This window comes from Gossypium hirsutum, chromosome A01, assembly GCF_007990345.1.
Source record: "Gossypium hirsutum isolate 1008001.06 chromosome A01, Gossypium_hirsutum_v2.1, whole genome shotgun sequence".
In the NCBI taxonomy this organism is placed as follows: Eukaryota; Viridiplantae; Streptophyta; class Magnoliopsida; order Malvales; family Malvaceae; genus Gossypium; species Gossypium hirsutum.
This window is the reverse complement of record NC_053424.1, coordinates 117463146-117490234: the sequence shown is the minus strand read 5'-3', so window position 1 is coordinate 117490234 and position 27089 is coordinate 117463146. Positions and strand designations below refer to the sequence as shown.

General features: G+C 30.5%; 4 protein-coding genes and 1 pseudogene across 5 annotated transcripts; 3 read left to right on the top strand and 2 right to left on the bottom strand.

Moving 5' to 3' along the window:
* Window positions 1-2860: 2860 nt before the first annotated feature.
* LOC121230360 (probable glycosyltransferase At5g03795) lies at window positions 2861-7369 on the top strand (annotated as a pseudogene).
* Window positions 7370-7942: 573 nt separating this feature from the next.
* On the top strand, window positions 7943-12023 carry LOC107905343 (probable glycosyltransferase At5g03795). Its single transcript, XM_041114974.1, has 4 exons — window positions 7943-8394; window positions 8530-8714; window positions 10085-10418; window positions 11347-12023. Exons 1-4 carry the CDS (start codon window positions 8092-8094, stop codon window positions 12007-12009), a joined length of 1485 nt encoding a protein of 494 aa, XP_040970908.1. The 5' UTR covers window positions 7943-8091; the 3' UTR covers window positions 12010-12023.
* Window positions 11567-18611, bottom strand: LOC107905342 (SRSF protein kinase 3). Of its 2 annotated transcripts, XM_016831987.2 has the most exons (5): window positions 18150-18611; window positions 16787-17755; window positions 14848-14895; window positions 14330-14754; window positions 11567-11863 (listed from the first exon to the last, which is right to left on the bottom strand). In XM_016831987.2, the coding sequence occupies exons 1-4, from the start codon at window positions 18357-18359 to the stop codon at window positions 14371-14373; spliced, it is 1611 nt and encodes a 536-aa protein (XP_016687476.2). In that variant the 5' UTR covers window positions 18360-18611; the 3' UTR covers window positions 11567-11863; window positions 14330-14370. The 2 variants fall into 2 exon arrangements, with proteins under 2 accessions (XP_016687476.2, XP_040970901.1); XM_041114967.1 differs by lacking the exon at window positions 11567-11863 and having other exon boundaries at window positions 14051-14754.
* Window positions 18612-20649: 2038 nt separating this feature from the next.
* LOC121230354 (60S ribosomal protein L24) lies at window positions 20650-22501 on the top strand. Its single transcript, XM_041114961.1, has 5 exons — window positions 20650-20826; window positions 21419-21494; window positions 21582-21683; window positions 21918-22066; window positions 22158-22501. Exons 1-5 carry the CDS (start codon window positions 20816-20818, stop codon window positions 22312-22314), a joined length of 495 nt encoding a protein of 164 aa, XP_040970895.1. The 5' UTR covers window positions 20650-20815; the 3' UTR covers window positions 22315-22501.
* A 1768-nt stretch (window positions 22502-24269) lies between these two features.
* LOC121230352 (putative homeobox-leucine zipper protein ATHB-51) lies at window positions 24270-26036 on the bottom strand. The gene is made up of 3 exons (XM_041114957.1): window positions 25639-26036; window positions 25199-25545; window positions 24270-24736 (listed from the first exon to the last, which is right to left on the bottom strand). The coding sequence occupies exons 1-3, from the start codon at window positions 25994-25996 to the stop codon at window positions 24494-24496; spliced, it is 948 nt and encodes a 315-aa protein (XP_040970891.1). The 5' UTR covers window positions 25997-26036; the 3' UTR covers window positions 24270-24493.
* Between the last annotated feature and the right edge of the window lie 1053 nt (window positions 26037-27089).

Genomic DNA, 27089 nt, shown 5'->3' with positions numbered 1-27089 from the left:
GAAGGGCGTAGGCGATGGCTTCCTCCCAATGGTAAAATTAACTTGTAGTCCCTTTAAAATTTTAAAAATTATAAATTAGTATAATGATAAACTTACACTGACGTTTTAAAATTTTATGATTTATCTTTGATCTCCTTTAAAATAATTTTCTGACTTTGTCCCGGAGAAGGTTGGTCTAGGTACTTCCTCTGTTGTTGAAAATTGCATGTGGACTTTTTGGAAAATAAAAGAAATTGCATGTGAGGGGTATGATGTAAGAAAGGCAATAATAGTGCACAAATTTAGGGTGCTGATGCTTGAAGTTCAATGCTTCAGATTTGGCTTTCTCTTCTATACTCTGAATATAAACTAGAGGTGCCCACTGTAAAAATAAATAAACGAATAAATAAATAATGCAAAATTAAAATCATGTCTGAAAGACCAAACTACCCCTTGCATGTTTTTCTCGACAGTGGAACTAACCAACAAAAAATAACAATAAAAGGACAATTATAGCCTTCCTATGTGAAATTTAATGAAATGTGCCGTGAGATCAATGTGTGTAAAAATAAAAATATGTTTTATTAATTATGAAAAGTATAGGTAAAACAACATTTACGGTCCTTTTAATTTTATATTATGCAAATTAGTCCCTTTAAAAATTATAACAATTTAAAATTTCTCAATTTTGAGAGTGAGCAGTTAGAGATAATTAGTTATAATGTCAATGTTTTTTTTGTCAATTATAACATTTTTTGTTGATATAATATATTTAATACTCAAAGTTGACACATTTTGTTAATTTAATTATGATTTAATAATTTAGCTTACAACAGTTACACATTTTGTCAATATTTATATAAAATATATAAATATTAAGAGTTAAATTTATTATTATACTAATATAAATTAGATATAATTAATGGATAATATTATTATCGTAATTAATTATACTTAGTTGTTTACTTTTAAAATAAACGAGATTAAATTACTCTAATTTTTTTTTAAGGAAATCAATTTACTAAAGTAGAATTTTTTCCCACAAAATTTAAAGATGTATGGCTGTGAGATGTCTGTAAAAGTAAAATCCGTTTAAGAAAGTAATAATGAAGGTGAAAGTCGACCCACGTGCTGTTTCAGGCTTTCAGTAGTAAAAATAAGAAAAGGTCAAAATTTTCTATTAGCCCTTTACTTTGCTTAAATTGTGGATTTAATACCTATGCTTTTAATCAATTTTTTATTAGCCCCTATAAGAAAAAGTGTAGTTAAATCTGATTGGTTAAGTTTTACTATTAATCTTGTATTGCATAAAGTTGTAGATTTAGTACATGTTCTCTAATTGGATCATTATTAGTAGCTATATTTTTTGAATTTCAAAATTTTACTAACGATATTCATTAAATTTATTAACTATTTTTTTTAGTAATATATGAAAATAGCAAGCTGACATGACATTACGTATACGATAACATGTTTGCCGCATCAAAGTTTGAAAATATCATGACATAACTTAATGAATTTAATAACTACCATTGAGTTAGGACTAAAATTTTAAAATTCAAAAAGTATAAAGACTAAAAAGGACCAAATTAACAATTTGTACATAGTACAGGGACTGATAATAGAATTTAACCAGATAAAAATATACGAAAAAATAGGAAACCTACGTATGACCTAATTTAATATAAGTCCCTTACTTTATGTTATGTGAACAGTATCTGCCTAATCACATTAATTAATGTAATATTTAATATAGGAAGTGTTATTAATGCTTTACCTTTTATTTACGTTCAATAAAATTATAAAAAAAATTTACCAAAAAATTTATAAAAATAACGAATAAAATGTAATTTTTTAATTAATAGAAGCCTTAATTATTTAATTTTTTATAGTATATTTTTAAAAATTGCACAAAAAATTGAATAAATTTTGTAATTATTGAAAATTAAATAAAAACTTTTTATTGAAAAATGAAAAGTTAATAGGGATAAAACAACGTTTAGTACTTAAATTTGACAATACCTTTTGAATTTAGTCACTGACATTTTTATTTGTATCCAAATTAGTTCTGGAACTTGATAACAATTTTCAATTTTGGTTCTTAGGGGCGAAATTAGAAATTTCTTTTAAGGGGGACAAAATTAAATTGTAATTTTTACGATGGTAAAAATATAATTTCATTATTTTAATAGCCTATATATTTATAATTTTTAAAGGATTAAATCAAAATTTTATATTTTTAGGAGGGCAAAGTACAATTTTACCTTTACTAATTTAAAATTTTAAAGAATTTAAATGAAAAAATTTTCATTTTAGGGGGTTGACTGGTTTCACCCATGGTTATTTTGATGACATGTATTTTTTAGCTGATAATATGACATAACATTAAAGTATCATATAATCATAGGAACCAAAATTGAAAAAAATTGTCAAATTCCAGACCTAATACGAACAAAAAAAATATTAAATTCAAAGGTTAAATGTTGTTTTATTCCAATCTCATATAAATAAGTGTAATTTTTTAAGGAAAATTTCAACTTCTGATTTTATAGATGAAAAAGTAACATCAAAATCTTGGAAAGAAAAATATAAAGTTGTTTAAACTAGATCAAATTGGTCAAGGTATCAGTTCGGACAAAAGTATTTATTCAATTAACTTGAGAATCGATAAAGAGTGATTAAATCGATTTTTTTATTTTCATAATTTTTTAAATAATTTATTAATCGAATTTGTGAGTTATGACTACTGATCCGATTATGAAATCATTGAATAAAAAGTAAATTCACTTTATTACTAACTAAATAAATCAAAAAAAAAAAAAACCAGAGCGCGTGAAAGGCAAAATAAGTAGAGAGACTCGGTGATTGGATGAGAAGGGTGAAATTGGAAAATTAAAAACAAAATTGCATGAAGAAACTCGAATAAAGAGAACATAAACTGGAAGACGCTTGTCATTCATGTTTATACTTTTAATACCCTTTTTCTTGGTTTTTCTTTCCACCTGTTTCTTACTTATCAAAAACAAAAATTTATAAAGAACAAAACAAGAAATCACCTCCTTTTAGAGCTTTGAAAGATGATTTTTTGGTAGCAAACAGATTGTAAATACCAAAAAATAAAAATAAAAAAGGAAGAAATGAGTGGGGATAGGTTCAAAAACTGTTTTCTTCCGACGCCGGCGGGTTCTTCATCAACGGCGATCAAGCTTTTGATGATTACAGTTCCATTGATTCTTGTTTCGTTCTTCATTTTCCTTTTGGTTCCGAGGAATTCAAGTTATTGGGTTTATGTTTCTCCTTCTGGAAATAGCAGTACTGGGAATTTCGGTGCAGTTAGTGAAGAAGTATCAACGGCGGCGGAAGCGGTGGCTGTGTCGGGTGAGGCGGCGCTTAATCGGTCATCTAATAAGTCACTTGATGTTGAAGCTCAAGTCATGGAAATTCACGAATTTGTAAGTGATTTCTCTTTCATGCAAAATTTTTTTTATCGATATTCTTATCAGGAATTATATTCCTTAATGTGGATATAATGCATGTCCCTTTCCTTTAATTTTTTTTTTGTTTTTGTCTGAATTTCATGTTTGGAAAAAAGATATAATTTAATAAATAATTTAATCTGGAAAAAATTATATATATAAAGAAAACAATTGGGTAAATCATGCTATAATTAGTGTTAAAAAATTAACTCTTAATAATCAAGTTTCTTTTTAGTTTTTTTATTTTATTTTAATGGGTTTTCTAAATTGGTTAAAATATGTCATGAGTCCTTATATTTTTCTTAAATTTGAAATTTAATCTCTATACATTTTATTTCTAAGAATTTAGTCCATTCAATTTTTTTTAGATTTCAAAATCTAAGTTTTAACTATTAACACTGGTAAATTTATTTTTGCTAAATTCAAGTTTAGTATAATGTATTTTTTAGTTATATTAGTATCAAATGAGTAATTTTTTTTTATTTCAAAATATTTAATATCATTGATAATTTAACTTAAATTTTAAAATTTAAAAAGTAAAAGAATTAAATTCTTGAAAATAAAAATATAAGGATTAAATTTTAAATTTATAAAATATATAAGAACTTATTACATATTTTAACCTTTAAAATTTTATTTCATACGTTGAAAACGTGGACAGACAGTGTCTTCAACTTCAAATTAGGCAGCCTTTAATTGGTTTCTAAGATTGGCATTTGACATTGAAAATGTGAGAAAGTACAATTATACCCCTTAGTAGCCGCTGGTCAAACATTTCTCTTGGTTCTTTTTTTTTTTTTTACTTTTATGTCGGTTTTATTGTTAATGTTCGGTTTTTAATTTTATTGTTTTAAAGACATTAATGATTAGTATTTTTTATTATTACCAATTCTCCAGAAATTATATATAGTTACTTATATTGTCCGAGCCACCGTTCGGATTATCAATTCGGTTCGATTTAGATTTATATATATATTTTATTATATTTTGGATTGATTCAATTAAATTTAAATTCAAGAAATATTTTTATTTAAATATTATTATAATATATGAATAGTAAAATTAAATTGTGAGATGTAGTCGAATTCGAGTTTTTGACATGAACTTTTTTATAATTAAATTTAAATAAAAATAATTCTTTTTAATATGAATTTAGGTCAATTAGATTAGTTTGAATTTAGATCTATACAAATATTTCTTGAATATTGGTTTTGTATGGAATAATGGTTGAAGTTCTTATGAGACAAACCCGTTTGACACGGGTTCAAATCCTATCACCTCATCTCTCATCTTTAATATTATATAAAAAATAACATTTTTCGAAAAGTATTAATATGAGTAAGTTCTAATTTAAATATTCAACAAATACGAGATAAGGTTAAGCAAAAAGATTTCAATAAAAAATTAAAAATCGATTCAAACTGAAATGTTTAATTCGGTTTAATTATATTTAATATTTAATATAATTTCGGTTAAAAGTTTATAATAGTGTATATTATGAATTAAACCATAACATAAATATAAAACTCTTACTATTTTTATCACTGAATTTTTGTGACACTCCTCCATTGGGTGAATCCAACAGGATGAAACAAAGGAAGATAGCTTAAATATCACCACCAACGAGCTAAACAACTTAAACATTTCCGTCACCGGTGTCCCGAACGCTACGATATCCCTGAACGAGTCGATATCTCTTCCTTTAAAACGAAACCGACGAGTCCGAACCAAATTGGATAAGCTCGAAGCAAGACTGCAACGAGCTCGAGCCGCGATCAAAGACGCTAAAAACTCGAGTCAATTACTGGATCCCGAGTACGTTCCGATAGGTCCCATGTATTGGGATGCTAAGGCCTTTCACAGGTGAAAAGGAAAACAAAAGAATTCTCGTATCGTCTTTTTTACTATTCTTCGTTTTATTCTTATTAGAACTATGTGGAAAAAGGAATGACATAGACCTTGATTTGATGATTTTTTGTCCAGCCATGTGAAAAGAATATGGGTTAAAATATGCCTTAGGTCCCTGTACTTTTTACAAATTTAAAATTTAGTCTCTATACTTTTCAAATTTCAAAATTCAGTATCATTATGAAATTATTTCCTGTGTCATGATTTTGATATCATTAGTTATCATCATTGAATTGGATCTTCCAATAAGAATGATTACATGAGTTTTGGGTCTCTAAATAGGGACCACATTAGACTTAGACTTTGTTGAGGGAAGGGGTCGATCGGTATTGTTCTCGATAAGATTTTTCTTTTGTTTTCATTGAAAGAAAACACTTTCACCCATTAAGAAAATGTCAACATTTGTTTTTTTGGTGAGATTTATACTTTATAGAGCACCTATAGGTAACATGGATACCACTTGATCTCAACATGGCTCGGGTCTAGCTATAGACACAATTAAACCACATTACTCATGATTAGATCGAGTCGAGTTGAAGTTCGAAATATTTATTTATTAAATGAATAGTAAAATGAGTCGAATATATGCTGAGATAAATGAATAATCCGATACTTGAATAGTCATTTTCCTTGATACTTGTAAAGGTAGTGGGGGCCTAATACATTGTTAAGTTGCTATCTATGTCCCCCATGCCATTGAAATTAATCTATGGTAAAATTATAAATTGGCCTCTTAAAAATGTTTAAAAATCATAAAAAAGGGTGAAATTGTATATCAACTCTTATAAAAATATATAATTTAATCTCTTGGTAATTTTTTGTAGGAGTTATATGGAAATGGAGAAACAATTCAAGGTGTTTGTATATAAAGAAGGGGAGCCCCCGGTGTTTCATGATGGTCCTTGCAAGAGCATATATTCAATGGAAGGAAACTTCATCTACCAAATGGATGTCAACACGAAGTTTCGAACTAACGATCCCGAAAAAGCTCATGCTTTTTACCTTCCGTTCAGTGTAGCGAAGATGGTCCAATTCGTTTATTTGCGCGACTCGCGTGATTTTGGTCCCATCAGACGGACCGTCATTGACTATGTCAATGTTGTATCGGAGAAATACCCGTATTGGAATCGGAGCCTCGGCGCTGATCATTTCATGCTTGCTTGCCATGATTGGGTAAGTTGTTGACTTCATTTAATTCAGATTTGGATATTATAGAAATTGTAGATATTTAGTCCGAGACTTGAAAAATACAGGGGCCGGAAGCTAGCTTTTCGAATCCTTACTTAGGAAAGAACTCGATCCGTGCTCTTTGCAATGCAAACACTTCGGAAAATTCAACCCGGTTAAGGATGTGTCCATTCCGGAAATGAACCTTCGAACTGGCAAATTAACCGGTTTGATCGGCGGGCCATCGGCATCTCGAAGACCAATCTTGGCTTTCTTTGCAGGAGGGTTCATGGACCGATACGACCCATCCTACTTGAGCATTGGGAAGGTAAGGATGATGAGATCAAAGTACATAAATACCTTCCGAAAGGTATTAATTACTACGAAATGATGAGAAGTAGTAAATACTGTCTTTGCCCTAGTGGTTACGAAGTTGCGAGCCCGAGAATCGTCGAGGCACTCTACAACGGATGCGTCCCGGTGCTAATATCGAAAAGCTACGTGCCACCATTCAGTGATGTGCTGAGGTGGAAGTCGTTCTCGGTGGTGGTTTCGGTCGAGGATATCCCGAGATTGAAGGAAATACTAATGAAGATATCATCGAGGCAATACATACGAATGCAGAGACGAGTGTTGCAAGTTCGGAGACATTTCGAGTTTCATTCGCCACCGAAGCGATTCGATGTGTTCCATATGATCCTTCACTCCATTTGGCTAAGAAGATTGAATGTTAGGGTCAGTGATGGTAACGATGTTATGCCCAATTGATAAATAAATAATTCATTGTAATCATTTTATATATATTCGTGTTTGATATATAATTTACTGTTTTATTTTTATTGAATTTGGGAAAATTTTAGATTAATTTTTTATTTAAAGAAAATAAGATTAATTAGTTAAAATAAAGATTTATTTTCTGGAATCAGCAAACTTGATTTTCTCTTTGATTTTCCTTATCAAATAGAAGGTTAAAATATGCTATTAGTGTCTATACTTTATAAAATTTGAGATTTAGTCCTTATAATTTAAAAGTTAAAAATTCAATCCTCTTACTTTTCTAATTTAAATTTAAAGATCCTAGTTCAATCATTATCATTATTGATAGTCAAATTTGTCAACTTACTATATTTATTTTTCGTCAATCATATATTTTATTATACAAAAATAACCTAATTAATATGTCAAGTGACTGAAAATACTAACAATATTAACTATTAAATGAGAAAATTATTTAAAATTTTAGATATAACAACTTAGAATACATTTCAACCCAAATAGAAAATCATTACATTTGTAAAAAAACATAAAAAAAAATTATAATCAAACCAATAATACTGTTTTAAATATTTGCAAAATGGTCCCCGTTTCACCATTCAAAACAGTAAAAAAGACTTTGTCCTGCACAATGATAAATATATTTATCCTTTTCTAGAACCAGTAATTGGCTGAATATCATAAACAGCTGATTTTCTCAGAAAAAAAAAATCCCAACACAAAGATCAAGTTCCTAGAAAGAAACTGTCAATCACCATAAGTTAAAAAAACCATTAAAGCTTCAGCTATGGTGAAAAGGTTCAAAACTTGTTGCTCTTCCATTAAAACATCATCATCATCATCATCATCCATGAGAGTAGTATTATTATCAGTGGTGATACCATTGATTTTGCTTACAAGCTTTCTATCTTTTTCATTAGTTTCAAAAAGGTCCTTTTGGGGTTTCAGTTACACTAACCCTTACTCAAAAACCATAAAAGAAGGTTTTTCAAATGAGACCCCCATTAAAAACAACTCTATTTCTTCTTCTTCTTCTTCTTCTTCTTCAAGTGTTGCTCAACAGCAACAGCTCCTACATGTTCAATACACTGTAAGAAACAATTCTTTTATACTTTTTTCTCTCTTCATTTTTGGCTGCAAGTTGTGGTTTATCAAAAAGGGTATGTTTGATTTTGTTGATTTTAAACAAGCTTTTTTTGTTCTTGATTTAACTGTTATTTCATAGTTAAATGATAATCGGCCATTGAAGCATAGAAGAAGAAGGTGGTATTGGAGTGATTTGGGTAGGTTGGAAAGAGGTCTACAAAGAGCAAGAGCTGCCATTAAAGAAGCTATAAATGGGAGTAGATTAAAAGACCCTGATTATAGCCCAGATGGTCCTATTTATTGGAATGCTAAAGTCTTTCACAGGTACTCATATCTTTTCATCACTAACTTTAATAATTAGGCTATCCTATTATTATTCTCTCTTTCTTTTCTAACTTTATAAAGTGGGCATCTTACAACCTTTTCAATCACTTCCCTAAAAATCAGATTGGAAAATCAGATCTGATGAGTTGAATTGAAAATTAATCGGGTTATTAATCCAAAGAGACGGGTTAAAGTAGTTGATTTATAAACTAGTATGGATAGATTTAACTGAATTAAAGAACAACTTGAATTGGTTGAAACGGTTTTTTCTTAGTTAAAAATATGTTATTAGTCCTTTATATTTTGATGAAATTTGAGATTTAGTTATTCTACTTAAAATGTTAAAAATTAAGTTCTATTTTTTTTTTATTTGAAAGTCTTAGTCTAGTTATTAAAATCGTAAGAATTTTTTGTCAAAATTTGTCAACTTGAAATTTTGATTAAATTGTCCTTAAATGATACGACATATGATTAATGACAAAAAATAAACATGATAAATTAACAAATTCTGACAGAAACTATCAATAATGATAACGATTGAACTAGGAATTTTAAATTGAAAACATAAGAGGATTGGAATTTTAACTTTTAAAGCACAGAGACTAAATCTCAAATTCTATACAAGGACTAGCAACATATATTAATATTTTGTTTTTATAAATTTTTAATAATTTATTTGATCGAACCAAAAATTGATAATGTGACCCATTCAATTACCGAAAATTGATTAATATTTTTATTTAAATATTTCTAAATTTTGAACGAGACTTTAATTTGACCAATCCAATTCACATAATATGAAATTTATTCAATGTTTATTTTTATTTGAGAACTCTTACATATTGTTGATATCAAGTGTCAACAAAGGGTAGGAGGTGATCAGAGCGAGGCTGATTCACCTATATGGGCAAGAAGCCATAAAAATGGAGAAGGCAGGGAGGTTGTGGAATCCATCCCGCTATCCCTTGTGCTCCTGAATTTATATAATGAGTCACTCCTTATCTTATAGTGCCACTTAGATAATCGTATAGGCAAGACAAAGGTCAGGCACTAAATTGCCGATGAGGTTGGTTAACATCGTTATCCTTAGTTATGTAGGGTGAATTTAGAGGGAGCAGGTATCGGCCTTGCCCTCCCTCCTCAAATGGAAAAATTATTTTTTAGTTCCTTAATAAAAGATAAAATTAAAAATTATTATATGATAAAAGTGATGAAATTATAAGTGAATATAAAATAAAATTACATTTTTTACTTCACGAAAAAATCTGTAATTCAATTCCGACCCTCCCTAAAATAACTTCTAAATTCACCCTTCTTGTTGTGCCAGCAAAGTAAAAAATCACCATGTCTTTTTTTTTTATTGGAAATAGGAGCTACCTGGAAATGGAGAAACAGTTTAAGATATACGTGTACAAAGAAGGGGAGGTTCCATTATTTCACGACGGTCCATGCAGGATGATATACACCATAGAAGGACAATTCATCAATAAGATGGAAATCAATACAAAATTTCGCACCCACAATCCCCACCATGCCCATGCCTTCTTCTTACCTTACAGTGTCACAAGAATGCGCCATTTCCTTCATGATTTGCGTTCCTTTGGGAGGATCGTCACCGACTACGTCAACATCATCACCGCTAAACACCCACACTGGAACCGGAGCCTTGGCGCCGATCACTTCATCCTTGCTTGCCATGATTGGGTAACTTTACCTTTTGTGTCATTTATGATTTTGGGTTAATGTTTTCTATCGATTTAAGCAATCACATCTTTTCATTAGCTTGAGTATTAAATGCTTTGCTCGGATATGATACTGATCATATGTAAAACATATGAAACTAATTTAGACACGTGTGTACTTATTGTATAGACAGTTTAGATTTTTGATGTGCTTAAAATACTTAAACCCAAATTGTCCATACAATAGATACGTGTTTAAAATTTGATCTATATGTTTTTAAATATGATTCATGTCTGAATCAATTTGACATTTAAAGTCCAAGTTGACAGAAGGATTTTTAATTGATATAATAATTTGATAACTCGATTAGAACATTTTAAAATTGGAGATCAATTTAAAGTATCAATCAATTAAAAGAACATATAGTATCATTAAAAATTGTTTAAAACATGTTATTTAAGTTTTGTACTTTTCGTAAATTTGGAATTTAATATTTGTACGCTTATTTTCAAGAATTTAGTCATCAACTTTTTCAATTTCAAAATTCAAGTCTAATCGTTATTTTTTTTGTTAAATTTATTGGTGTGACATTTTGAAATTAAAAAAATACTTACTTGATAGCCATATAACTTAAAAAATTATGTTGTAATGAATTTGAATTTAACAAAAGAACTTTAACGATGTTAACAATTAAATTTGTAGTTTTAAATCCGAAAAGTAAAAGGACTAAATTCCTTGAAATGAAAGTGAGAAACTTAAGAACGTTATTACTTTTAAGTTTTAATACACCAGATTCAAGTTATTCATGCAATAAGTATACACTTCAAAATTTTTATTCTTATATTTTAAATATTTTTGATGTTATATTCGAATTAACATTTAGCCCTAGGTTGATGGAAGTTCTAATGAATTAGCCTATTTCTAAATAATTTTTTCAGTTATGTTTCAGGGGCCTTATAGTAGCTTTTATGTTCCGGAGCTAGTGAGAAACTCAATTCGTGCTTTATGCAACGCGAACACCTCCGAAAGGTTCAATCCGATGAAAGATGTATCGATCCCAGAAATCAATATCAGAGGCAATAAACTCGAAGGGCTCAATACCGGTGGACTACCTCCATCGAAGCGTTCGATCTTAGCCTTCTTTGCAGGAGGGAACCATGGTCCCATTAGACCAATATTGTTCAAGCATTGGAAAAGAAAAGATCAAGACATCCAAGTTTACGAGTACCTTCCGAAAGGATTATCTTACATTGACTTGATGAGAAAAAGTAAATACTGCCTTTGTCCCAGTGGCTACGAAGTTGCAAGCCCCAGGGTTGTGGAGGCTTTGTACAACGGATGCGTCCCGGTTTTGATATCGAAAGATTACGTGCCGCCGTTTAGCGATGTTTTGGATTGGAAAACGTTTTCGGTGACTGTTCCGATCGAGGAAATATGGGAGTTGAAGAAAAGATTGATGGGGATACCTGAAAGGCAATATAAAAGAATGCAAAAAAGAGTTGTTCAAGTTAAAAGGCATTTTGAGTTGAATTCTACACCAAAGAGATATGATGTTTTTCATATGATACTTCATTCTATTTGGTTGAGAAGATTAAATGTTAGACTTTGGTGATGGGTTTTCTTTTATTCGGATTTAGGTAAGAATATCGAATTCACTGAATTTAAATAAGAGTATCAAACACGAGTGTATATTATTTTTTTTTCAAGATTTTCATATATTTAAAGGATTTTTGGTGAACTATAATAATATATCTTTATTTAAATATATCTTGAGCAGGGGCGAAGCCAGAAAATTTTTTTAGGAGGGACCGGATGAAATTTTAATTTTTTATAGTTTATATCTTTATAATTTGTACAAGGTTAAATCAAATTTTTATAATTTTAGGGGGTCAAAGTAAAATTTTACCTTTACTAATTTAAAATTTTTTAAAAAATCTAAGGGCCTAAAATATAATTTTACATTTTAGGGGGGCGGGGCCTATGCTAGCCCCCTGGCTACGCCCCTGATCTTGAGTAAGAATATCAAATTCAATTTTTTTAAAGTTCAACGAGTGTTGAGTGTAATAGTAAGGAATATTACACTTTTAAGAAGAGAACGTGAGTTCAAGCCTTAAAGAAGACGTTGAGAGGAACAACCACGAACTTTAAATATAAAATCATGAATGATAAAATAGAAAAAAGAAGTGTTCAAAAAGTACGAGGTTTAATTATAAGAAAAACTATCAAAAAGAACCAATTTATCTTCTTCAATTTCTTTCTTTTTTTAATTAATTTTAGTTTTTATTAGTAAGAGGGAAAGACTTGAGGTTTTGTTTGAAAAACTTGACTTTTTACAAGAAAATTTATTTTATTTTTAATTTTTTTAATTTAATTTTAATTTTTTTAGTAAAAAGAAAAAAATATGGTGTTTTAATTACTTGAATTTTTATAGGAAAGAAATGATTTTTTACATGAAATTATTTTTGGCCACTTACATTTAGACTTGATCATAGGTTAAGCTATCCACCCAGAGTTAAAAGACTCGTTCAAAGAGTAAAGAATTTAGACAAAAATATAAATCCAAAAAATAAACTTGAATAAAAATTAAAGATCGTTTTTTAACTAGGCTGAGTAAGATTTTTTTTTTAGCCTGACCTAAATGTATTATATTATAAAAATAATTATATTAATTATATATATAGTTACATATATTATATTAAGTCACTAACTCAATTATAACTAAATCTATTACCCAAAGGTTAACACCCAAAAATACTACCCAACCTCCTAATCTTAATCACTAATTCCTTTAATGTTGTTTCGCTGCCAATTTTTGCTGCTGTCGAAATGTCAATTTGCTATTATATTCACTATTTTATTATTGTTACTTAGATATTTTTTAACTCTTTTTTTAATGTTAATTTTATTATTATTTTAGAGATATTTACTTGTTAAGTTGTAACTATTTTAATCTTATTTAAAAATTATCTTTATAATGCATTTTCAATATGATGGAAAACATTTATTTTAATATTTTTAGTATATTTGATGTATTATGTTTTTAAAAATTTTATTTTTATAATAAAAAATAATCTAATATGAACGGGTCAGATCAAGTTCAAGTTTAATATTTTAAATCTAGACCGACATTAAGCATAATTTTCTGCCTATTTTTCAGGCCAAACACGAACCCAAGCCTAAAAAATGACCTTAGATGCCTTGTATCAACCTAACTTATGATCAGGTCTATTTATATAGAATTTAGTAAACTTGTGTTTCATCTCAAGAGCTAAACAACTCAATTTCCTCTAAAAGCCCAAAATTTTTTTTAAAAAAATTATTTCTAAAAAATGAGCAAAATAAAAATTTATTAAAGTTGGTGAGTGTGTAATGAAAAATTAATAACAAATGGCTAAAATAATAAAACTATATAAGGACAATATTCAAATGGCAAATTTTTTATTTTCAAAATTCAAAATGAAAATTTATGAAAGTTGGGTAACTAACATGGTAGTTTACCCTAAAAATTAATAGCTTTGTTATAAACTGCTGAATGCTCGATGAATTGTATTTATCGACACAAAAGGTAAACAATCTTTGGATTTTATTGTATTCTTAATATTCGTTTACTCAAAATATACAGTGATGACAAATAAAACTAAAGAAAATGATAGAAAGTTGAAACCTTTGTTTATTGTTATCTTCCCACACCACCATAATAATTATTATAACTTATCCAATCTATTTCTAGTGATGAAAGAAAACAAAACATTCTGGAAAATGAAAATTAATTTAAAAAGAAATAGCAATTTTCCAGTGCATATGAATGTAATTTCATTTTCAGTTATATTTTATAAAAAAATATATATTTTCTAAAGAATTACATGTTCCGTGCACAGATACAGACACAAAACTAGCCTACGCATATATAAAATAAAGAGGCAAGCTCCTACCTGGAAGAAGAAATGGCTGCGTTGGAGGGTTTCGAAGGAGGCTAGTGATCTTTGGCATGTTTAGAATCTGCACTTATGGCAATATTCCCCATTGCAACCTCCATCGCCTCCATATCATCCATCTCCTTCGTTTTTTTCTCAGAAACCGCTACTTGGGTTTTCGATGAAGACCCTGATGGCTCTAAAAGTCGGGGACCAGCATCGATCCATGGATGAACAAGGCACTGAGCAGCACTAGGCCGTTTATCGGGCACAAAATCAAGGATTGGAACCAGGAAGTCAGTCATGTCATTTGCATCTTGCTCGCTGAACTCGTACTTTTCAATAAGGACTTTATTCAATGGCCAGAAACGCAACCGACGGATGTGTCTTAAGTCACCGTATCGATTGAAGAAGTCTCGTGAATAACGCCCACCCAAGGCAATCTGCGCATTAATTTGATACATGATTTAAGTTGAAATGCAGGAGTCTTAAAAGAAAGCAAAAAAATATTAATAGGTCGAAATGAGAAGTCTCACCTTGCGTGGCATCATTCCTAGAAGCTCCATCATTAAAGCTAAATGGTCCTGAACAGATGGGATAATAACATTACATTCATCTAAAGCATATATTTTGATCGGTGCTTGTTTAAATGAAAGCAGAATCAAACATCGGTACAACAAATAACTTTCAGCCCGTTTATTTTTTGAAGTTTTCGAGTTCAGGCTTTTCCCCATAGTTCGTTTGTCCTCTATAATGGAACTCATGCCTAAGCACAACTAAAGATAAACTCTACAATGCTGCCAAAGTATGTGTATACATATGCAGACATAGGTACATGCATATACAAGGCATATGCATAACATAAATATTCCAAAATACAGAAAATTATTATTAACATATAGTAAACTGTGATGGCAAATTCTAGATATTTAACAACAATTAAAAGTAATCCACATATAGTATTCGGCCATTTAGCATGTTCAACGCTTCGTGAGCACTTTCAAAACTAAAAGCTGAATCAGTTACATTGACCGGTGACTACTCTTCAAATATACCAAAAAAAAAAAAAAGAAGTTATAGAAGCACATAACCAAAGTAAGGAACACTCTTCAATTAAAGTGTTCGAAAACAATATCCTTGCACCATCATAAGCTTATAAACGTACACCAAAAAATGTTATTCTTATGAAATTGAGTTCAGGGTCCAGAAAAAGGAAGCAAAAATACAGGCATTTCAAACCATTTAGATCAGAAAAAAAGACCGTATTGATCATTCAACTTTTATCTCAAACATGAATAGCTTACTTTTTTTTAATGGAACTCATGCCTAAGCACAACATAAGATAAACTCTACAATGCTGCCAAAATATGTGTATACATATGCAGACATAGGTACATGCATACATATTGGGCTCATGAATAGCTTACATTCTGCTCAGCTATCATTTTCAATAATATAATACTAAAGTATACTCCTCCAACTCTTTATTTCTTGGAATACATGTGTCCAATACATATTGGGCCATAGATATGGAGAGCCATATCCAAAATGAATAGAAGAAAAAAAAAAATTGAACATACTTATATCTGACTTATCCTTATCCAACCATCACACCCAAGTCTAAATAACAAGGACACTAAATACTAACTTAAGGTTACAACACAGTGGAAATAAACACCAGAATTTAAAGTATCTTGGATTAAAAGAAGTGAAGAAGGTGAAGTATAACAAATAAATGAAAATATAAATAAATAGACGGTAAGGGTACCATAGAGGCCCTTATACTAATAATCAGATTGCATTTTGCCACCTAGTACCTGTATATTAGATCAAAGAAAAAACTAATCATTTCTTTTAAAAATTTCATTTGTTTCTACTGTTAAAAACTGGCGTGACTGATAGAATAACCAAACAGTTACATGTGGCGTGCCACATGTACCTCATTCTGACGTATAAGGACCAGTTTTTAATAGTAGAAATACATGGAATATGTAAAAGAAGGACCAATTTGTTCTTTGATCTAACGTATATGGACTAATTTGCCCTTTTTTTAGTAGAGGAAGCAAAAACGCAATCCGACTCTTCGTACAAGGGCTTCCATGATACTTTTACCGTGAATATGCACGATGAAAGATTTCCCACCATTAAACTTTAAAAATCCCTCCAAAAGTGAAGAAACAAAACACCTCTATTATTTTCACTCTTCTCATTTTCTATCCTTCTACAAAACAGTAACCTAACACAGTAGTACTGTGTCCCCTTAATAACATATTACAGGATTTCAGCCGGGAACTAAATCAAAGGAATAAGATTATCGTATTAATGATGACTCCAAAGAAAATCCCCCATGCCCCCAACCCCATTTTCAATAGCATGAATAAGAAAAGTATATAAGAGAGACCATTAAAAAAAACATCAATCATATGCAGTGCCAAGACAAACATAAAACAGATACGAGCTTTGTAAATAAAATACCTCATCTCTGTCGAAGTTATCACCACTATGAGGATCAAAGAGTACATCACCCGTCGCAAGCTCAAAACAAATGCATGCAAATGACCAAAGATCTGCTGACGTAGAATACTTAGATCCTAGTATCACCTCCGGACATCTATACTGTCTTGTCTGAATATCATTAGTAAACTGTTTATATGTCCAACATGCATTACCAAAGTCAACTAATTTGCACTTTAAGTCAACTGATACCAACAGTTTCCTCCTCATCGAGCGGCTTCCTCTCTTATTACCTACACTTGCTTGACCAGTATCCTTGGTAGTATCAGCATCGGACAAGCTATTGGCATTACTAGAACAAGCGGGACGTTCTTCAATAGAATCGACATTTGTGTATTCACTCAGAGATGACTCAGCTGCACCAGACGTTTCAGGATCCATATTGGCAGCTGCAGAAACTTCCTTCTCCGCACACCCTTGAGCCGCTCGCTTAGCCTTTCTACGAATCTTTTTCTTTTGATTTCTACTCAAGTCCCCATTAGTGGACTTTAAAGAGTCCAGCAACGTCTTGTCCTTGTTATTAGGAAGGACAAGAGGGGTGCCTGACTTTCTCGGATCCTTAGACGGATCTATCATCGACAGGAGTAAAATATTTTCAGGCTTCAGATCAGTGTGTATAATGGAAAGCTCCCTATGCAAGTAATCTAACCCCGCTAAAATATGGAAACATATCTCCTTAACCCTATGAATAGGCATTCCACGATAATCAGAGTACTTGATGAGCGTCAAAAGATTATCACCCAAGTATTCAAACACCATACAAACATGCTGTCCATTTGGACCTGAATGCTTAAAATGATCTAAAAGCTTCACTACACATTTTTTATCTTCTTTATCCCCATCCGCAATCTGTTGTAAGATGGTTATCTCATCCATTGCTGCCTCAGTATAATGCTTTGCACTTTTCTGTACTTTCAAAGCTATATAACGCTGTAATTTAAAAAAAAAAAAAACAAAAACAACAGCGAATTATTAAAATCCAACATAAAGAAAAGCAAGTTAACTATTAAAAAATAATAAATTAAATTTCTTATTGATTTTCCACTGTTTTATGATTCTTATAGTCTTGCATATTCCCTCTTGTATATTTCTAAACATCAAGTCAAATCAAAATATTGCTAAAAAATAAAGAGGAATAATTTGCTTCTTTTTTTTCAGATAAATTTCTTCAACTACAAGATTGACTACTGAAAGAAACAAAAAGAACTACAGCTAAAAAGCCAGCAGCTAACTTCTCGAATAAAGTACACAGATTTACTAAACGATGTCGTAATTAAGCTGAACAAGTACAGAAATAGAGTAAGATAAAGCTAGAGAGATGTACAGAGAGCTGAGTGTCCCAAGCGAGCCAAACGGTGGAGAAATGGCCCCAACCGAGCTTGCTTTGCACAACGTAACGTCCGTCCTTGAAAGTGTCGCCGATTCTCACAGCGTGGTAACCGCCCCGCCGGTAATCTTCCGTTCCTTCGTCTTCCGACGTGATATCGCTACTCTCACTTCCACTCCACTCTTCTTCCTCCTTCTTGTCCCCCATTCCTTCTCTTCCAAATCTAAAAAATAAAAACTATTTTTTTACCAAAAAAATAATCAACAGTTCTTCGTTTAAATTCAGCTGGATTAGTAGATCTTGTAACTACTGTTAAAGAAAGAGAAAGGAAATTTCCTCTTTTTTTTTCTGTTTGGATTGAAGGAAAATTTAATTCAGAAAAAGAAAATGTGCGGGAGTGTTACTGTTAATTCCCCCGGAGAGAGGGACTTTGAAACTTGGCGTTTTTCTTTTCCTTTTTATTGATATTACGATCCTCCTCTTAAACTTGTTTTAAAATTTTAGGCTAAATTTCATGTAAGGTCACTTAACTATTACTGAGTTTACACTTTGATCATTTAATTTTGAAAAGACTAAACTATTCAAAAGTTATCATTGAAGTCACTTTACATTTAAGTTGCTATGACAATTGTTAACTCACTACTCATCAAAAAGGTAAATTAAGTAAATTTACACTATAGTCACTCAATTTCAAAAAAATTACAAGTTTATCACTAAAACACACCCAAGGTCACTCCATCGTAGTTATATTTCAATAATCTTGTCATCTTCCAGCCTTCTCTTCCAACCAAGAAACACACTGAACCAAAGCTTTTTCCTTCTCTTTTAACCTTATGGTTTAATTTTTCTTAAAATAGTTTGAAACTTCACTGATTTAAACTCAAAGCCCTAATGAAGAAGCTCTTCGATCTCTTTCCATCTTCGTCAGATGACCACCTAATTCTAATATGTTCCTTTTTTCAATGAGACTTTCTCCTTGACCTTTTGGATTGAGACTCGTTGCTTGGAATTCTCCAACTAACTCTTGACTAAATTCGATACGTGTGAGTCTCATTTTTCAATATTTTGATTCCCTTTTCCATGATTTTATCATATCCTTTTCCTTTTATAGGTCTTATTTGGGGGCTTATTGAAATAAGATAATTTCTTTCTTTCTTTCTTTGTATTTTTTTTTCTTTGATTGTGGCTTTGAATTGTTGTCAATATTGTTTGGATTATCAACTTAGGGAGTGACAGTGCAAAGATTAAGTGACAAATGTGTAAACTTACGAATTTACTAATAATCAATGACCAACTTGTACAATTACTAATAGTTAAGTGATTAAATTGTAAAATTACTCATCCCCACGTCTAATTCCCGTAAGCAACTTATAAAAAAAAATCAAGTGACTAAAGTGTAAATTTTCTAATAGCTGAATGATCTTGAATGTAATTTACCTTAAATTTTAACAAGTGGCGTTTAAGAAGGGGCTTGGATCCTTCGTGATGATGAGATTAGCTGAGTGAGGTGTCATCGCCATCTTCTCAAAATATTTAATAATTTAATAATTGAGATTCCAGTCAAGGTAGAGAATTCTCAATAATATCGGCCGTGTATCATTTTTAATAGTAATTCTAAAGGATAATTATCTCATTAGTGGTATTTTTTTTCCCTATATCTACAAGGGAGATTAATGATATGCTTGTGAAGTTAAAATATATATATATTTATTAAATAATAAAATTTAGCCAATTGAATTTTAATTTGATTCGTATGAATATTATTGTCAATATAGTAAGACGTAGGTTCGAGTATGTTAAAGCACATTATCCTCATATATTATAGGTTGGAGAGAGGTTATGAGTAGTTTTAGACATTGTGTCAACAAGAGCAGATATGATCAGAACTTATGATGAGATTATTCAAAAAAAATTTAATATAAGTAAATTACACCATGATCATTAAACTATTAGTAAGTTTACATTTTAGTCAATTAACTTTAAAAAGTTACAAAATGGTTATTGAACTATTCGAAAATTTTTATTTAAATTATTGGGTTTGTAAAATCGCTGTTGTATGACATTCTCTAATCACCTGCACTAATCAAAAGTTATTTTTTTCCCTTTTCTTCTACCGTTTCAATTTGTATTTCATGAAACAATTTTACATGCCACAAATTTACGAACCAAAATTCAATCAATTTTCTTCTTTGATCTTCAACATTAACCGTCAGATCAACTTGGATCTAAGGTATGTTTTTCTACTCTTTAATAAGTAATGATCCTTTGTATTAGTCATCGAAGCTGCTTAGAGTTTGCTAGCCAGACTTAAAAAAAAACTTAATAACTCAATGACTTAAATAATAATTTTCGAATAGTTCAATGACTTAAATGAAATATTTTGAAGTTAAGTGATCAAAATGTAAACATACTGATAGTTTAGTAACCTTGGTTGCAAACCCTTTTTATTAACATTAAAATAAAGAAAAAAAATTGTTTTAAGATATTGGGCTTGGTCCATTTCCAGTTACCCATCCATTAGCAAGCCCTCTCAGCGATGGGTAATTCGTAATTTTAAAACGATATAAGGGCCGATTATACGAAACCCTTATATACATACATAGCAACGCCCGCTAGGGTTTCTAGGGTTTCCATAACAAAGGAACAGAGCAGCAGCAGCAGCCATGGTTCTCAAGTACGTTTCTTCTCTATTTCGTTTTTCTTTGAAATTGTTCGTTAATCGAAATTTAATGACCTGATCTTAAAAAAAAAATTACATTTCATTATGGAAAAACAACCGTTTATACCCGGATCTGCTTTTGATTTGATTTGATTTTGGAAATGTGATTGAAGGTTTCATGTTCATTGATTTTAGTCAGAAAATTAAGCCAGAAATTTCTGTTTTTGAAGTATTAATATACTTTAAATCGGTTAATTTTAATATACTATTTGATAAGTTAATGAAGCTAAATGCTTTGAATCAATGAAAGCAAATAAAATAGATTGATTGGCTACTAAAATATCTGATGGAAACAGGAAATGTAATTAATTTTGGGTTATGAGAGTGGAATTGGAGTTTTAGTTTAGTTCTGGCATCGAAATTTTTGCAGCTTATGTTACTTTGAAAAATGCTAGTGTTCATTTCAACTGCAAATTAAGTAATAATCGAGTGAAAGATTAGGCTTGTGTGTCGGATACGTTAGATTCAGTTTAAAATTACCTTGTGGAAATTGTTGTTATCTATCGATGCTCTTGCATTAATAAACTGTGTGATGTTGGCATGTTAGGACGGAGCTTTGCCGATTTAGTGGTGCCAAGATATACCCTGGGAAAGGCATCAGATTTGTTCGTGGAGATTCTCAGGTGAATTTTCATTGTGTTATGATTTGAAGCAGTTAATATTATTTTGTTGTGTTTGTAACGAATAATCATCTTCATTGATTCTTTTAGGTTTTCCTCTTTTCCAATTCGAAATGCAAGAGGTACTTCCACAACCGTTTGAAGCCTTCAAAACTTACATGGACAGCCATGTATAGGAAGCAGCATAAGAAGGTCAGTCTCAATGTTGCAAATCCGAGTTTATATAGAAAATTTCTGCATTTGAAGTAATTATATCGAGTTTGTAACTTTTGAGCAAATTTGTGCATCTCCTCTATGTCTCATTGATACGATAAAAGTTGGGGCAAGGTTAAATGATTAGTTGATTGAATTAGAAATTGCTACCGTTTATATTTTATCATTTTTGTGCCCTATCATTTATCTATCTCCATGTTTACTTGCATTTAGGATATTGCCCAAGAGGCCGTGAAGAAGAGAAGACGTGCAGCCAAGAAGCCTTACTCCCGATCCATTGTTGGTGCCACCTTAGAGGTTATCCAGAAGAAGAGAAGTGAGAAACCCGAAGTCCGTGATGCTGCCAGGGAAGCTGCTCTCCGGTGTGTGTCCATCTTTTTCATCACTGATTTTCACATGTATTAAGCTTTGTATTTATGGGAAATATTCTGTATATTTATCTTAATTTTGCAGAGAAATCAAGGAAAGAATCAAGAAAACTAAGGATGAAAAGAAGGCAAAGAAAGCAGAAGTAGCGGCAAAGCAACAAAAGACTCAGGGCAAGGGTAATGTTCCAAAGGGTGGAGCACCGAAAGGCCCCAAGCTCGGTGGCGGTGGCGGAAAGCGTTAAGTTGTTAAAGTTATTATCTGTTTTTCCCTAGCCAGAAAAAAATAGGGTTAGTATGTTTTTTTTGAAGCCAATTTTATGGACTTAATGGCATTGATGGCCATGATGTTTTTGCATTTATGCTTGATCCTATACTATGAACCCAGTGTTGAAGTTTTGTGATGAAGTGCTTTTATGGATTTTGAATTTATACTTTTTCATCCATGCATACTTGGTCTTGTACCAAGTTTAATTGCTTGATTTTATCTGGATTGATACTTTGGTCAGTTTTTGATCAATTTGTTGAATCCATTTCAAATAAGGAAGCCCAATTCTAGATTTAAATTTTGAATTTTGTTCAAATAGTAGGATTTTTGTACTCCAATTTGTATTAAAATTTTTAAATACATTAATTAAATAATATATTAAAAAAAACCCAATTAAGCTAAAAAGGGATTAATATTTGGTACTTGAGTTTAGTTTATTATCTAAATTCAAATTCAATATTGGTTATTTCTCCTAATTTTTTTAAAATTTAGTATTTGATACGTCTTTCTTTCATAAAATGTCTGATATTTGTATTGTGAAAATACTTAATGTAGTACTCAAACTATTAAGTTTGCCTGGATAATGCAAAATTTTGTATCGAGTTTTCATTGATTGGTTTAACTATCCACTAACATGTTATAACAAGTACCATAATAAAATATATATTGATAATTTATGTACCATATTGAACAATTTATGAAAGTTCATATACCACCTTAGATACAGGCATCAAATGTGATATTTGTTATAGAAAAATTAATAAAACAATAATAATAAAACAATAATAATAAATAAAAAGTGGGTGAAAAATACGGGAGAATTTTCATTGTCTAATTTTCATTTAGAATGTACTATTTATAAACTCATTTACATTTAATGAATTAAGTTTTCTTAATTACTTCATCATTTAATAATGTTGTAAACATCCATTTAATTTATTCACAACAATATTATTATTATTTATTTGATTGGTTTTTTTATAGTATAAATTCTACGTACACACATATTACACTCACATGGGCGAATTTGTAGATTAAACCTCGATTTTAAACATTGGATAAACTCACTTGAGTCTAATAGATTTATTATCCGAGTTGTTATTTGATTGTTAACTTCGGTCTAAGTTATAAGGAAGACTATATTTTCATGTCTTTCGAAAAGACAACAGAAGTGTCGATATGTTTGGGCGAAAAGACAATGAAGTTGGATCATTACTAACATAAATTATAGGAGTTATGACTCACTTTTGCTAATTTTTAGAATTTTTTTTATTTTATATATATTTTGTTATTTTGTATCAAATCATGGTAAAGTATTATGAGGACTTTTGTATTAAAAATCAGATTGTATTTTATTTTTTAATTTAAAAATGGGTAAATTAATTTTTTTAGATTGGATCAAAGAGCGAGCGAGTCCTTTTAAAAATTCCAAATTCCTTTCATTTTTACTGTTAAGTGATAACCTATTGCTGTCTGCTTGTTTGAATTCGAATCGTATGATAGGATATAAATTGAGAGAATTCATACTTATTATAAATTTTCGCGGACACACAACACATTAGTAGTTAACAATAAAAAATTATGTATTCTTTTAACAGAATGATCGGTTTGCTCTTTAATCTAATGTACAGGAATTAACTTACCCATTTTTAAGTAAAGGGGCAAAATGCAATTCAACTCTTAATACAAGAACCTCCATAATACTTTTACCGTCAAACCATTTATTAACTAATCTACATTACTTTTATATAAAAAGATTTTAATTTTAAGTATAATAATAAGATAGATTATATTTTCATAAATTTCAAAATTTACACTTTTTTTCTCACCAAAGTATTCATTCAAATTTCCAAAAATAGCACAATAAACGAGAAAAAAATTATAAAAACAAAAAGAAACAAAAATTCAGCCTTATTCAAGAAAAAAAAAAGGTACTTCAAGCACTTGATCCAATATTCATTAAAGCAGCCTTTTGACCTTTTAAAACAGTTTAGTACATACAATACATATGATATATTTTACTCATTAATGTTATGTCAGCCCTTCAACAATGGCTTTCAACAACTACATATCTTCCCTCATCTTACAAACAAAACACTAATTAAGCTAAAGCTAGTTATCTAATTAAAGATTAATTTAAGTCACTAATTAGCTTATTAGGGATAAGAAGGCAGTTGAACAGTACCCCAATAAGGGGATGAAACTGGGTTATACTCGTCTACATTGAAAAGATAGTTGCACGCCGGGTGGGGGTGGTGGTTGTTTCCGGCGATCTTCGGCTTGTTCGAGCTACGGATCGAGGTGCTTTCAACGGTCTCTTCGCCAGAGATTTCGGTGTAAACTGTGGAGACTTGGTTCCTTCTCACTTGTTCCCTTAGAATTCCTTTCAATTTTATGACCTGCATATAATAAGATATTGCATTATTTTTATTTATATATATTTTTCCTATAAAATATTTTCATATTTTTAAGATTTTTTATTCAATTTTACGAATATTTTAAATAAAATTGAATAAAGCTATACATAAGATGTGAATATGTATAAGTATTTACTTGAATAATAGTAATATGTATCATACTGATCAAAAGGAATAATTAGGGTTATTGTTTAATTTCTTTAGTGAAAGTTTCTATCTTAAATTATCTCTTACTTAATAATGAATATCCCAAGACCCAAGGACTAGGAGATCTCAAAATTCGTGAACAATTCTAGTGATTGCTCCATATACATACATAGTTACATATATATATGTATATGCTAAGAAATAGGTTAAACCCCAAGACAGGGTTTAATGATTTGTGTGATAAATGCTTCCTATGTCAATTTTTTTTATTACCAATATCAAACATGAATGACATACCTCATCTTGAAGCTTCTGTTTTTCCCTGGAGATTGCATCAAACTCTTGTTTAAGCGAATCATACAAGCGTTCAAGCTGTTTAGCTTTCCATCTGGCACGTCTGTTTTGGAACCAGACAGCGATTTGTCTTGGTTGAAGTCCAAGTTCCCTAGACAACTTCATTTTCCTGTCGGGATCTAACTTAATCTCTTCTTGGAAACTCTTTTCCAACGAGTCTAACTGATCACTTGTCAATCTCTTCTTCTTGTCTTGATTAACGTTGTTGTTGAAGCTGTTCTTATTCAAACCTGGAAGAACCATCTCATTACCCACTTCCATAAACTCTTGATGTTGCTTCATCTCCATACCTTACCAAAAAAAAAAAGAGAAACATAAACACTTATAGATTTAAAAGAAAGTGAGTACATATATATATGTATATATGTACATGTATATATTACCTGGATATTGATCATAATTATAGTTACTATAAAGGAAGTTAAGAGAAGGTTCTGGTCGTGAAACAAAGGGTCGAAAAGTGTCATTCCAATCCATTTCTTTTTTGCTTTCTCTCCAATATTCCAAAGAGTATCCTTCGTTTGTAATATATATATATATAAAAGGACCACCAAGTGAGACCAGACACCAGACCCGATCAGAGCAGAAGAGACCAAAGGGTGAGCTTAAAGAAGCATGGAAAGTGATAGTTAACAAAGGGTAGTGTCTAAAACATTGGCTTTTGGGGTGTGCAACAATGCGTGAGGGGGAGACTGAAAGGAAGGGGGGGTGCAGGGGTCTTACTTCACTTTTGGGGTGCATGGAACCAAAATGTGCTAATGTGTGTGAATTTAAAGGGAGAGAAAAAGGGGGGGCAAATAGCTGGACTCTTGTCGGCTAATAACAAGAAGTGAAAATGGGGGAAAGCGGTAGATAGAGAGAGAGAGAGAAATGGAAAGGTGCAATCACAGGTCTCCATCTGGTCCCGTAAACCTGCCTCCATCAAAACTGACATTATGCCTTCATTTTCTCACGCCTCATCCTTACCTGACTTTAGCTCTCTCCAACCGGTTATCGACTCGGTTCTAATCAGATCTTATTTATTAGAGCTGGAAAGTAAGTAATAAATGTTAAATTAGTAATGATATGCGACGAAAATAACTAGGAATTTGATTTAGAGAATTACACCAATTAATTAATAATATAGTTATGGTGAATAAATATATTATTTTTATGAAAATTAAAAGTATTAGTAATTATCGTCTTTTTATTATTTAATCGAATAATTTGAATGATTGATTTAAATACTAAAATGAATTAATTTAATTAATTAACGAACACAACAAAAAAAATTAGAAAAATAGTTTATTAACAACCAAGAAGCAAAACAATACTCAGGAAATAATTCGTCTAGATTTTATCTATCACTATCAATCTAAATTACACAATTTCTTTTACTTAGCACCTTGACCGTAAAAATCCCTAAATTATGGTAATATCTCTTTCAAGCATAAGAGCAACTCTGACTCTAAGTTGATTAATTGAAATTATTTCTAATTAAAACCCTATTATCGGATTAACTCGTGTTATGGATTTTCCAAAGATTTGACTCTAATTCGGTAGATTTATATCATCTTATTTTTAGGATTGTATGCAACTCCTCTCAATTGCGCAAGATTTACTCTTAAATAGAATTTATTCAACCACCGATTTAAGCACATCGAATATGGATCAATACTCTAGAAATATTAAACTAAGAATTAAGCATACATAATTGAGAATAAGAAACAAAGTATTTATTGCATAAAATAAAAATTAAATGACATAATCCATCATAGGGTTCATCTCCCCTAGGTATTTAGAAAATTAGTTTATGCTTGAAAATAGAAACATTCAAGATACAATCTAATCGAAA